Source organism: Homalodisca vitripennis, chromosome 5, assembly GCF_021130785.1.
Source record: "Homalodisca vitripennis isolate AUS2020 chromosome 5, UT_GWSS_2.1, whole genome shotgun sequence".
Classification (NCBI taxonomy): domain Eukaryota; kingdom Metazoa; phylum Arthropoda; class Insecta; order Hemiptera; family Cicadellidae; genus Homalodisca; species Homalodisca vitripennis.
In genome coordinates this window covers 34213979-34227905 of record NC_060211.1, presented here as the reverse complement: position 1 = coordinate 34227905, position 13927 = coordinate 34213979, and the positions used below count along the sequence as shown (strand labels likewise).

The following is a 13927-nucleotide window of genomic DNA, read 5'->3' as shown; positions in this document are numbered from 1 at the left end:
AAAAGTGATCCTTAGTAGATATATTATCTACTAAGGTGTTTGATTAAGAATTTGAGGTATAGTGTTCAGCATATTCCTAAAGTAAAATCCGTTTAGTCTTTTAAAAAAATAAATCTCAGGAAAGGTTTTGATTAAATTTCTACCTTACTTTTATGTATGATTAATTACCATTCACTCCTAAACACTTCTCATAACATTACTGTATAAAGCATCTATTCTCCTTTAGCCCTTTGCATAGAAGTTCATCACCTGGAAATTGAACCATTTAATAACAGCAGCTTCTTGAGTTTTTTATTGATTTCAAAACATTTTCCACCAAGTCTCACGTCACATGTAAGAAGAGAAAATATTTGCTAGGTGGAAATTTTGGACTGTATAGAGTGTATTCAAAAAGTTCCAAATGAAAATCTTGATATAGACGGTGGTGTCAGGACATTCGTTGTTAATTAAGAAGGATTACACTTTATAACAGATTCATATAATCTGATTTCAAAATGAACATCTCATTTTGGAAAATAATTTCAATACAAGCGAGTTAATATTGTTGAACAACGTTCCATAAATTAAGCCAAAATGACGTCCTACACTATACAAATTTGACTTGAATACAGAAATACATAAACCTTTTTGATTTTAATAAACTTTCAGAAAAACTAGCCACTGCAATGAATGCTATTTTAATTCTTCATTGGTGTACAGTATCCATGTCCTGTTGCCCATAACAGTGTAAAAAAGTAAATTATCTCCATCTTGTCAAAAGCATTCAAAAGTTGCTCACCTATTGCACATTCTATTGCTATTTGTACTGGTAGTGAGCGTATTTGGAACCCACATAGATCACACTTTGTGATATCAAGTTTTTATGTGTTTACCCTGTAGACAAAGAGAATGCAGTTTACCTTATATAGTATTATAAGTAATTTAATTGAAAAATCATAAAACTAAAATGTCCATACCGGTGATGCAACCTGGTGGCAGAAGCTGCAGTTAGACATGGTTGCACAACTTAACAAGTTATTGTCTAGACAGATCTCTTGCTTAAACACAATCTTTGTGAGACTCACGAGTTTAAAAAGCAAAATTATTTCTATTTCCCATTGTACTAAATATTCGGAATCACTCATTAGTATATTCATGATTGTTCACAAGGGATATTATTCCAGAATAGACATTTTACGGTGAGAAATCCCTAAGAGAAAACTCTATTACTAGTTTATTATGAAGTATACTAGAAACTCCTGCAAATCCCTGTACATGTTAAGGGATGTACTGCAAATATGTATGTTTGGAGTTTATCTAACAGTTTGGTCCCAAGAAGTTTAGTAGGATATAATATGGAAATTTTGATGATGACATTTTAAAATTATCCTGCATATTTATTATATAGTGTGTTACAGTTTCACTCTATAAATCACTTTATTTGAATAAGAAGAACAATTTATTTTTAGTTTATGGCCTTTACACAATGAATATATCTCATATACCATATTATTATCTAATCTCATTAGAAAAGTGAAATATGTTTTTTTATAAATAAAACTTTGATAATAATTAATGTAAGTAATAATATATTATGGATTAAAAAGGCTGGAATTTTATGTTCTATGAGGTATTAATAGTATAAATGAAGAACATAAAGGATAGCTGGAGCTTTATTGGCTGAGCATTAGCAAAGCCCATTACTCATGGGGCTAGAACAATTTAATTTCTGTCTGCCCGTACAATATCTCAAAACGAAACTGATCTAAAGACGTAAAATGTTGCATAAGGCTTCATTTATAAGCAACACTGAGTCCTATGAAGGTGCATACCACTCCATGGGATTTGGCTGAGTGTTAGTAAATATTTTTACATTGGTCTAATGGGTAATGACAATGACAATGAGAAAATAGCAGAATAAATACATTAGTAAACAAGCTGAGAACAATTATATGAGATTTTAACAAATGAAATATTAACACATGTAGATTATTAATTAGAAAAATAATTGAACGAAAGTCAATGTTAAAAGTAAAAGATGACAGGATCTGATTTCAACACACACTTGCGTTGTAGTACCCTCCCTACCTTATCAAAACTTTTATTACGTAAACACTGCTATAAAACCTAAATCAATGAACAAAAATGTAGTATGTGGCAAAGTACCTCCTTGATGAATATTATCTGCAGGCTTTACATTTTGCATGTAACGTCATTTCTACATAGACAAGAATGTCTTCTATGGTGGTGAATGTCGAACCATGAAATTTGGCCAAGCATCAAAATTAGGGTAAAAAATTCTTTATTCGTAAATTGTACATATATACAATGGATTGTGTCTACAATGCTACAATAACAATTTTAGTTTATAGAAAATTTTATCTTAATTAAAATATCCAAATAGTGTTTTTGAGCTTGGTAAAATTCCTCAGTTGAGTACTGAGATGTTATTAAACAGGCCTCAAGACTTACACAATTTTTTTTTATTTCTCTCATTTTTAATTTGTATAGGAAAAAATTTAAAAACTTTTATTAGCATACCTATTCTTTTTTCCTACAAATTTAACCTGTGATGGTTTACAACAATTTCATTCCTTTTACTATTTTAACTATGGATTTTTTCAATTAAGGTTTCTTGATTATTTTTTACAAACAGTATAGTCTCATAAATATACAAGCCATCGACAGTAAAAATCTTTGGCTCTCCAAAGTATCTGTTGATAGATTCTAAATAATTTAAATGTAATATCATCCTCAACGCTTTCTTTTGAACTTAAAGAATTTAATTCAGATTTTCTTTTTTTGTTGCTTCCAAAAAATAAATTTATGTGTTTTGAAAAACCACAAAAACAAATACCTTAAAATTAATTTGTTGATAACTTTATTGAAGTATGATAGTGATCGTGAGAATTTAAAACTTTTTGTGGTTCACAATCGTGGTTTGGAGAAGTGGTCAGTATATATATCGGAGTTTACTTGTGCTAAGTACAGTCTAGTCTAAATATGAGGTCCATCTGGTATTCTGTGACAATTGCAGCCCTAGCCCTCTTGCTAGGTGCTCATGCTCGTCATTTTAACGAGTTTCCAATTACAGGTTAGTTAATACTACAGTTTATTATGCATAAAATTAAATTAGTAACTCAAGTTATTAATTTAACTATGGATTTATTAATCCATTTAGTTGTGGATGTGAACAACTCGTTCACTCATCCACAAGTTTTGCCACATAAAGCAATAAATGTTAAACCTCAAACATTTTTGGTCACAGCAAAAATGAATGTTTCATTTCAAATATGCTTATGATTAATAAACATCTACACAATTTTAAGCTTGTATACGATCACTTTCATAAACATATGAAATATTTAAATAGATAAAATAGAAAAATGTTTAAGACTTTTTCCGAGTATCAATTAGCAATACTGAACAGTTAAAAATTAATTTGGCTGCATATTAATTATATCTTTAAATGAGAAATCTTATGATTATGACCAAACATATATGGGTGTTTGAGGTTTAATGTTGTTGGTATGGAGATATTCAAGATGCCCACAGGTACAGCCAGATCTTAAGGTAATGCAGTTTAAAAAAATAATTTTTATAGAAAATTTTGATCACATTGGTTTTAAAATGCCATTTATGAAGACAGAAAAAATGTAAAAACATTTTTGTATGGCTCCTCAAAGAGTGACAGAAATTTTAAGCAGACTGTTGGAACATCTTGTAATCAAGTCCAAAGACAGTTTAAGAAAGCGATATGAGTATTTTACAGTATACAAGATAAGTGTAGTTTATAACATGTTTATTTATTTTTTTAAATAACTCCAGTAAAAAAAAGTTTTTGGTACACATGTATATCATTAAATTATATTAAAAAACAAATTTCCTTAGGTCATTCAATTAATAAAAAAACTTGCTGCTCCTTGAAACTTTACTCATGTACATACTTTAAAAATTTCATATTTTTATCTCCATATGTATTTTTCTTGATTGTCTAAATGATTTACTTACTTTACTGATTGTTTTTTTTTTCCTTTACAAATTCTTGTTATTCCTTGTAGAGTGACTAAACACTTTTTTTTCTTTATAGGGAAAAGTTATTTTAAATGATTATGTGTTTAAAATAACAAAATTTTTTTCCATCAAAAAATGTATTCATTTTAATATGTTTAATTTGATGTCCATAGTCTCATATTTTTGTCAAAAAGAGGAATTAGCACATTGTTACAAATGTAAAGCATCACCCCCCAAATTTATTTAACTTTGATACGTAACATCTAATAATTATCTTGTATCATTGTTTTTTAAGAACTCTCATTTAATACAAATATACTACTATTATCCTATCAAGATATTTTTGAAAGTTAATTAATACCATTAATACTCTTTGTTCTTAGGCTTAAGTGGGTAGTGACGTAACTCACATCCGAATTTCTGGTTCACACTGTGTCAAAACATGACAAATAGGTCTTGAATTTTTTTGCCTTGCTGTGGAGAGCCATCTTTAGTTAACAAATAATTTTCAATTTCATTTTATTTTCTGTTGACTGAAAATGGCTCTCCACAGTTACGCAGAAATATTTCAAAGATTTAACTGTGCAGCAATGTTTCAACGCAATGTGAACTAATTAACCTAGATATTAATTATGTTATTAATTAAACTAAACATTCATAACTTTGATATGACATCACTATAATAATAATATAATATTTATATCATATTTTTCAGGTGGCAATGGAGAGGTGAATCAAGGAGTACATAACCCACGTAATCCTTCACATGGTACCAATCGTATCAGACATGGTCACAGAGGACATGGTCACAAAGTACCCAAAGGCCCTAGCTGGCCTGATGATGACGATGACGACGATCTGTATGATGAGATCAGACGTGCATTCGAAGTCACTGGAGTACGAGCACCACAAAATCCACCAAAAAAAGAAAAATCAGAAGATACCACTGTAAATAGTCTTGAAGGAAAGGACACCGATTCTACCTTATCATATGATGATATACGAGAAGGTTGGAACATATTTAAAACAGAAAATTACTATTGTTGATATTGATTCAATCTGAAACATTGGCACTTTTAATACACACAAATAATTTATTTTATTCAACGCTTTTATTTTATACCTATATCTATTTCACATGTTATTTTTTTGTTTATTACTATACTGAAAATGTAAACTATTTAAAAATTTAAATCAATTGTAAATCCCTAGTTAATTATGTTCCTTTTTTGCTAGTTTTCTTTATTTTTTTGAGGTTGAGTTCAAAAGAGTGCTAAAACAGCCCTAATGCAATATCAAACACCAAGGCATTCCAAGAAAAGAATCATATAATTTTTTTAAATCTGTATAAGTGAAGCTGTGATCATTGTAGGACCTGTTGTAAAGATGTTGCAGAGCAATGGCCAATACAACATATTGGTTGAAAAATAGTATAATATAGTGGAGCTATTATTAATTATATTGACATGTGATTTCAGAGCAAAATTGTTGTTGTAACTGTTCTGGAAAGTCTATACTCTATTACAAATCCAATACTATTTAAGTTAGCTGTTAAGTCCCAAATTGAAACAATAGATTAATTCAGAATTGCTAAATTACTATATTTAGAAAGGAGCACTATTTTATAAAAATTGTAAAATCATTTTCCTTTGATTAAGCTGTGACCTCTGCATGAACTGTTGTACAGATGTAGCTTCCCATGACAGCTGGTACTTGCTGGACAATGGGGGCAAATGTGGTCGCAGCGCAGAAGCCCTCGGAAAGATCATTGGAGGACAAAATGCAGAAATGGGGAGGTATCCTTGGATGGTACGCCTTATCTATAGATGTAAGTAAACCTAACAACGTACATCTGCATATGAGGAGTAGGAAACTAACATTACAAATGCAACGTACTTTATTGTTTGGGAAAATTGGATTGACACAACACATGTTAGTTTTTAGCCACCAAAAGATTTTTCACTCCACTCTTACACTTTTATTGGATTTTGCTTCTGAAGCAATTTTTAACCTAAGTAGCATTTGAGATAACATGTGAGATTTACTTTAATTTGAATTGTGTTATAGGGGCAATAAGATTATACATGTTTATACATTACTGAATCCCTTTGGCCTTATATGAGGAGTGTGTGGGAAGAGAGATGAGTGTTTTCATTACACTATTCTCAAAATCTATTCATATCTATACTAAAAGCTCTCTGAGGTAGTTTATTACATAATTTAATTTTCATGAAGATGTGGCTACTTTTTTATTTTTCTAACCTTACTGAAACTTGATTAAGTAATGAATTATTTCTTGTATTGAGGGTATGAATATCTTGCCAAAATTTGAAATGGTACACATTTTCCTTAACAATTAGACAACAATAAATATACAGTACATAGTAGGAAATGTCATTATTTAAAGTTCTTTAAAATGGGTAAACGTGACTTGCTTTCTTGTATATTTAATTTTCCTTAAAGCTTTCTTTTGCCAAATAAAAATCTATCTGCATGACTGTTATTGCCCCAAAGTGCAAAACCATACAGGAGATGAGAGTGCCGATGGCCGAGTGGTCTAAGACGTCGGACTTTGAGTCTGAGTTAGAGATAGCGCAGGTTCGCATCCTGTCTGTGACCCTTACACTTTTTATCAGTACCATCGACCTTGTACTGTATTGACTCTCCCCCTTATTCTGTTTGATAAGATCCTCGCACAGGCCAGTGGCCCATGAGGACGGGCAGAATAAGGCTTAAAAGGGGATCGGCTTCTCCTTTTATAAAAAAAAAAAAAAATTAATTAATTAATTAAAAAAGGTATAAGGGGGGTAAGGGCTGTAGTTAACATCGATAAGTTTTTAGTTTTCTTAATAAGTAGGTAACTCTAGATAACTTTTGTCACAGACTATTAATATGTGTCCCAGCTTAACCTGCTATCTAGATTATGCCATTTAGATGCTTAAGGTGTCATGGAGCTATATTATATGTTTACCTGTGTGTTATTGTAGCATTCAGGAAGGACACAGAACAGGGTATGTGTGGAGGGTCCATTATAAATGACCGATACATCCTCACTGCTGCACATTGCTGTTTTGACAACACTGATGAAAATCTGTAAGTGTTGTTAGTTACAATTTTCTGTAGACTTAGAATATTGTTTGATCGGTAAGTAAAGTTGAGTTCTGACATTTTACGTTGAGGAAACCTTAAACTATAATAAACTCTGAATGACTGTAAGGCAATATTTATGAAATAAAAAGAGTCAATTCAGATTGTTGTGCAAATAACGAAAAAACATCTCTTTCATTTAAAAAGAACTGCATAAAAATCAATCTAGTTCAATTCTAGAAATAGCTGAAAAAATACAATAAAAGTTTACAGTCATAGTTTCCTCACATTTGGTCATAATTATTTTCATACTACGTTAAACATATAATTGGTCGTTGTCAGTTAATAAAAGAAAATGTTTGTATAAATTTGATCCATTATGCAACTGAATTGGTCTGCCAAAAAATGTATAGTTATATGATACAGGGTGTTATAAAATTCTGTGAGTGATAGTATTTATCATTTCAAACAAAAATTTCATATAAATATAGGTTGAGAAATTTCTTGTTTAGTTGCTAGCTACTATTTTTTATTTTGTTAAAAAAAATATTATCTTTATAAGTAGTTAAGCTAAAGAAACCAAATTTGGCACATAGTAGATTAAAGGAAGATAAAAAATAATTGCGTTATTTTCTTTAATATTACCAAAATGGCATCATTTGAAAATGTTAAATAACAACAACAAAAAAAAACAAATAAAATGTTGAAGTTTAAAAAAAAATGTTTGCTGCTCCCGGATTGTGCAAACCTATCTCTAAAGTGGTTGTGGTCGCTTATAAATTGACGGATTTCGTTAAAACAAGTACCGTTGGAATTTTAATGAAAAAGTTATAATAGTAGATGTCTAGTAATATTTTTATAACTATTCTGGTTTTTTGTTATTTAACTTTGATATATGAAAACTAAACTGTTTAGAGTTTTATGATCAGGTAAATGCTGCATTTTCCTTAATGTAAGCAATCCAGAAGCCAGTTTTGCGATAATCCTTCCAACATCACCGTTCCATTTCAAATTTCTATCTACAGTTCATCTTAAAAATGCTGTTTTGTTACTTTCTTAATATTGTGGTTTTCAATACTAATAAATAAGTTTAAATCTTTCTTTAGATTGATTTGTTTTGAGCACAATCAAATTAGTCTTATACATGTTTAATAGTAAATAGATCTTTTCATGAAGAGGTTAGGTTTTCAACTTCTTCCCATGTTGGTGTAGACACTTTGAGATTAGTACCATCTGCATACAGGCAAAATAATTCATTTGCTTTGCTATCTATTGGCAGGCCTGTAAGATAGCAGGCACACAGTAATTAACTAAAATGGATCCCTGAGGAATCCTATTTATTACTTTTATCAATGACGAAAAGTGATATTTTTTTAAAATTGTTGACATAACTTTAACAAACTGACTTCTGTTGGAAAGATAAGATAATAATATAACTACTAGTATGAATAGTGTTTTAACTTGTTTCAAGAACTTTTATATTTTCTTTTTTTTAACTTTAAAGATTACTACAACACATATACTGAAGATGATAAAGGAACATTCAGAAAATGAATTTTACTAGATGTGATGTTCCTATTATATATAAATTATTATTTTAAAGTTCATTTTTATTTTAAATAAACTGACTGTCATAGTCTAATTTAAACAGTGTGCTACAATAAAGTTCAGAACAGCAATTGAATCACCCCATACTTTTAGTATGGTGTTCAGCAGAATAATTTTACCTGTATGACAAATGTCAAACATACTTATTTTTTACAAATCTAAAGCAACTGTAATATCTGACCTAATTTTTTGTAACCCATCCATGTTTATACATGTTATTTATCATGTTTGGCTGTTCTTATAGCAACATACTTCAGAATTAAATTTCATGAACATAAGCTACATGCAGGGTGTTCATTTGAAAACTTCAAACTTGTATTAAAAGACTTATCAAATATACACTGTTGTCCAAGCATCAAAATTCTGTAAACAGGAGTGTACAATACTAATTAGGAGAACAAAAAATTTCAAAATGGGGTTGTTCGCCCCTATGCCCCCCCCCGTACCCAAAGTCAAAATTTTGAAATGGCAACTGATACCTTGTGACAACCTCAAATTGAAACTCATAAAAAATGCTGTTTTTTTGTAAAAATCATTTTAATCGGCCAATCCATTTGGTATCAGCAGCCAATAATGTAATTTCTTAAACAAGAGTTATTAGTCTACAAACTACTGTACTACTGCTAATAACAACACAACTACTCACTGAATACTGTTGTAAATCATTTGTAAACTGAAAATCAAATGTTCGAATTGGTAGCCATTGTTGTCCAAGCAAAAAAATAACCTATTTTCAAATCCTTGCCTAACCTTTCTAAATGTTTCTCTGGTTAAGCATCTGCACTCAGCAGTGATCCTTTTTTACCAGTCTTGGACACCAGTGGGATGTGTTTTTAAAACTACTGATTTCAAAACTTACTGATGTAGTGACATGTACCTTCAGTGTTACCTATATAGAAATGAAACTTCAGGCAAAATTTCAAATTCAGTTTATTTTTGAGATGAGGACAGACAGACAAATGAAATTTGTTCAGCTCCTTGAGTGATGGGCTTCACAACATCCAATAACATCAATAATATGACACTACACACAGCAATCTGAATACTATGTTGTCTGTCTCCAGGGTGATGATCAGAGTGGGTGAATACGATGTTCACCACACCAAGGACTGCTTTAGAGGCAAGTGTGCCCCACCCAAGTTAGATGTTGGAGTAGAATCCTTCACAAAGCACTACAATTATTATAAGAGAGGAATGAACCACGATATCTGTCTTATCCGCACCTCTGAGAGCATCGAGTTTAATGGTAAGACCTACCGTACCGTATTAAGTGAAAATTTAAAAATTACTTCTATTGAACACATTTGGAGAACTTCAGTGGCATAAATATCTGGGGATGAGAAGAAAGAAAACCCTCCTAAAAACTCAAAAAAAAAACTTCATATAAGAGCAATAAAACTTGTTCTAAATAAAGCAGTTTTTTTTAGTTTAAATTAAGTTTATTCTGTATAACTTATTTAAATTTAGATTGGTTCCATATCACCCGGCATGGTGTGCTCTCTAATCAGGTTCATCCCCCCAAAGCCAAGACCTGGTTACACCCCTGAAAAACCGTATTGCTATTAAATATTACTTTAATTCTTTTGAATTTACTGTACATAAAAGCTAGTACAGCTTGATTGAATATCATTTCAACTTTTAAACTTATATATTTGTATTTTACTAGTTTTTAACAAAAATAAAAATAAACCAAGTTAGAAAATTTTTTAAAGTAACTGAACACTTACATTTTCAGAGTATGTACAGCCCATCTGCCTTCCTGTCTCAACCAAGATGAGTGAACTCGACTATGCGGACACAGATATGATGGTAGCAGGTTGGGGACAAGTTGAGAGCAGTAAGTTTATTTGTAAAACAATATTCTTATTTAAAATATAATATTCATAGACATTTATAACAACTATACTTAACAAATTCCTTTAGATAAATCTGAGCTATTGCAATAAAACTTGTAGTAACCCAAACCAGAAGATGACCCTAGCCATCTAGAACATGTTTTGAGTGATTTGACAAGACTGCTAACAAGTCCCGTAGGGCATAGGACATACACATTTAATTTTATATTGCTTATTCATTCCACTTTGATACTTTACACAATATTTTGGGAAAATATCAAAGAATATCCGTGAAAATTGTAATTCCTATGTTTCTGGAGACAAGCTGACAACCAAAAGAAGTAAATTTCTGTGGTTCTTTATAATATTTATTGTACCTTTCTGCAATATAATTGCTTATTTAATGGTTCTTAAAATTAAAAATTTATTTATTAAAACAAACAACTAAAATAAACCCATACAACGTAGCATAAAAAACCAAAATAACCGTAAAGCGTCATTGCAATGATTGACACACATACCATGGATTAGCCTTTGACCTTTTGACCCAAAAGGTTTTTCCTTGGAGAAACCTATGCAACAAATATTAAGTCTCTAGGACCTTTCTATCAATACTCATCCCACAGATGAGCAGACAAAGATATAGACAGGCACTTCCTCTTACAGAAACAGAGAGAACGGAAGGTTTCTAAAATCAATAAGGTTCTTCCATGCACCAAGAGGAACCTATGTACCAAGTTTCCAGCCTCTTAAGCGTTTAGTATCAAGACTTATTGCACTGACAGACAGACGAATGGTTAACATTATGATTTTAAGAAAGCCCTGTTGGATCCTTAATAAAGGAGACCATTGTAATCTTTTATGCATTCTTAACCTTTATAATAAGAGATCATTACTGTTCCTTAGAATAAATTAATAATCACAAATTTTCACAGCTCAAAATAAATGTAACATACAGAAATAGTTATAAGTTTGACTTCACAATTACTTAGAGCCTTCTTTTAGTATTTGATCTGGATTCAAAAAGACACACTCGTTAATGATAAAGTTGAATATTGTTTACAATGTACAATGGAATAAGAATTTTTACACTGAACAATGTGATGACAACAATTTAACAACACATATTATACTGGTACAAAATAAAGAATATAAATCATTATGTGTAGTGAAATTAAAATTGTTGCATAACATTTTTTTTATTCTTTGTTTGAAATTTGTTTTTGAAGATGGAAGGATTGTGAAGGAAACAGAATTTTCTGGACATTTGCCATCGTTACTCTGGTCAGTCATAGGTGGTTGGTCATTGAAAGCAGACCTATTGTGACTTGTATGCTGTAGTTCAGTTTTAATAACTAGTGTTGTGTTTAGGTTTGTATTAAGTGGACGTTTTAAAGTTAGTGAAGTTGAAACACAACATGGTGGTTGTGTTTCCTGACTTACGCGTGTTACTATGTTCTGGTATGATTTGTTTATTTTAACCTAGTTTGTAATTATGTGATAGGTTAGTTATTTACCTGAAGAAGAGATCAGATTTCAGATCTTGAAACTTGGTGTTTCTGATTTTTTAGTATCACTCATTGATGGCAAATGTCCGGAAAAATCCTGTTTCCTTCACATTTTTTTATGTTTTACAGGAGATCAATTTTTAACTTTTAGTGTATAAAAAATATATATAACCATGCTTTAAGGTCTATTTGCATTTCTGTCTTGTGCAGTACCCGAAGGCCGGTTACCAGAAATCCTACAGGAAAACAAGGTGACAGTGTTGAATGCATCCTACTGTGAATCGGAGTTTGGTGACATCGTAGATCTCAGGATACAGGTGTGTGCTGGAGGTGACGTCGGCCGAGACGTGTGTGCGGGTGACTCCGGCGGCCCTCTCATGCTCCGTGTGGCCCCAACAGATAGTGATGAGAAACACTACATATATGGACTTGTATCCTTCGGAGCACCCTGCAACCATGGAGATGGCGATCCTGTGATGGGCGTCTACACCAAGATCTCTGCCTTCCTCACCTGGATTTTGGATACCATTGAGCCATAAAGGTGTTTTGTGAAGTGAACCAGAATTATTTATCTGTTAAAAGAGAAAATATTAAAAAGTGTGAATCAAGGATCTGCGGAGAACTTTAAAAATACTGATATCTACAAATATAATCTTTTTGTATTCAACTCAAATGAAAATTAATTAAAAAATAATTAAAGTTTTTAATTCTTTGCTTTAAGGTTTTCTTACTTTTTGTGTTATTATTTACAATGGTTATTCCAAGTCTGCCTACTCTTAAATATGACACTGTCATAGATAATTTGATTTTGATATTGGTCTGTAACCTTTGGAGTTTTGAATTAATGAATGATGTATAAATAATCCAGGTAATTTAATTATATATTATGTATATCACATTTTAACAAGTTTAAATTCAGTTCTTGATCACATCCTCATTCTAACTATAGTGATTACACCAAGCTGATAATATGACATTTGAGTTTTGTATAATCAATAAAAATGTTGAATTTCATGCAGAAATTATAATTTTCCCTTTATCATTTAAATTTAATTTTTAAAGTAAATAAAGAAATATTTTACACTTACAGCATTAATAACATGTTTAGTCTCTATATAATTATTCTGTAAGTAGTTTACCATTCAAAATAAATTACATATTTGTATAAAAAAGTAAAAGATATTTTTAAAGTAATGAAGTTGAAAATACAACGTTTAGGAAATTGTAAAAGCATTTCAAAACAATATTACATTTTTATTTAGGTTCATAAATAACGGAGTTGTGAATATTTTAAAAGTTTAAATGGCCACCATATTGGTATGCAATGACATACAGAAGAGATATTTATGAGATAACGTTTTGTACCAAGTTATATAGTATAGATGTATGTATAAACTTTGGAACAAGGGGTGGTTTGGGGCTCTGTGGGTCATGTTTGGTGTGGTTATGTAGAATTTTTCCTCAATATGAGGACAATTGCAATAGGCCGCGTTTGTAGACTATATAAAATCTACTTAAAAGGACACAATGATCATGACATGCATTGAACAAAGCAGATGTCTTGGTCTGCCCAAGTTGTTGACAGCTATGCCAATATCACATCCCGAGCCCGCTGCTTGGAGTGTGTAGATCTGATGTTGATATTACACTACACTGTTACTCTGGCATCACTAGAAACAGCCTGAAGAATGTTCAATTTGGCTTTCAACGAAGTATGTTTTTTTATTTTAACACTTTGCTTCCAACCAGTGTAGTGTCTAATATTGAAAGTGGTTCCACAATAAGGTTGATTACTGTACTCAGATCAGTTTTTTCGGACAATTTTACTGGGGCCCCGCCAAATTTGTACAGGGGAGGGAGACGGTACATGAAGAGGCCCACCGAAATTTTTTCCTA

The 13927-nt window shown here is 31.1% G+C and overlaps 1 protein-coding gene across 1 annotated transcript; it reads left to right on the top strand.

Moving 5' to 3' along the window:
• The first annotated feature begins 2944 nt into the window (after positions 1-2944).
• Positions 2945-13045, top strand: LOC124361973 (phenoloxidase-activating factor 3-like). The gene is made up of 7 exons (XM_046816082.1): positions 2945-3073; positions 4709-5002; positions 5681-5821; positions 6981-7086; positions 9753-9934; positions 10424-10525; positions 12242-13045. The coding sequence occupies exons 1-7, from the start codon at positions 2983-2985 to the stop codon at positions 12568-12570; spliced, it is 1245 nt and encodes a 414-aa protein (XP_046672038.1). The 5' UTR covers positions 2945-2982; the 3' UTR covers positions 12571-13045.
• The last annotated feature ends 882 nt before the right edge of the window (positions 13046-13927 follow it).

Bases quoted from the DNA above. Each gene is read 5' to 3' on its own strand.
- LOC124361973 (XM_046816082.1), top strand. From the start codon at position 2,983: ATGAGGTCCATCTGGTATTCTGTGACAATTGCAGCCCTAGCCCTCTTG. The intron at 5,822-6,980 runs GTAAGTAAACCT...GTGTTATTGTAG, and splicing joins GGTACGCCTTATCTATAGAT to CATTCAGGAAGGACACAGAA. The intron at 7,087-9,752 runs GTAAGTGTTGTT...GTCTGTCTCCAG, and splicing joins GACAACACTGATGAAAATCT to GGTGATGATCAGAGTGGGTG.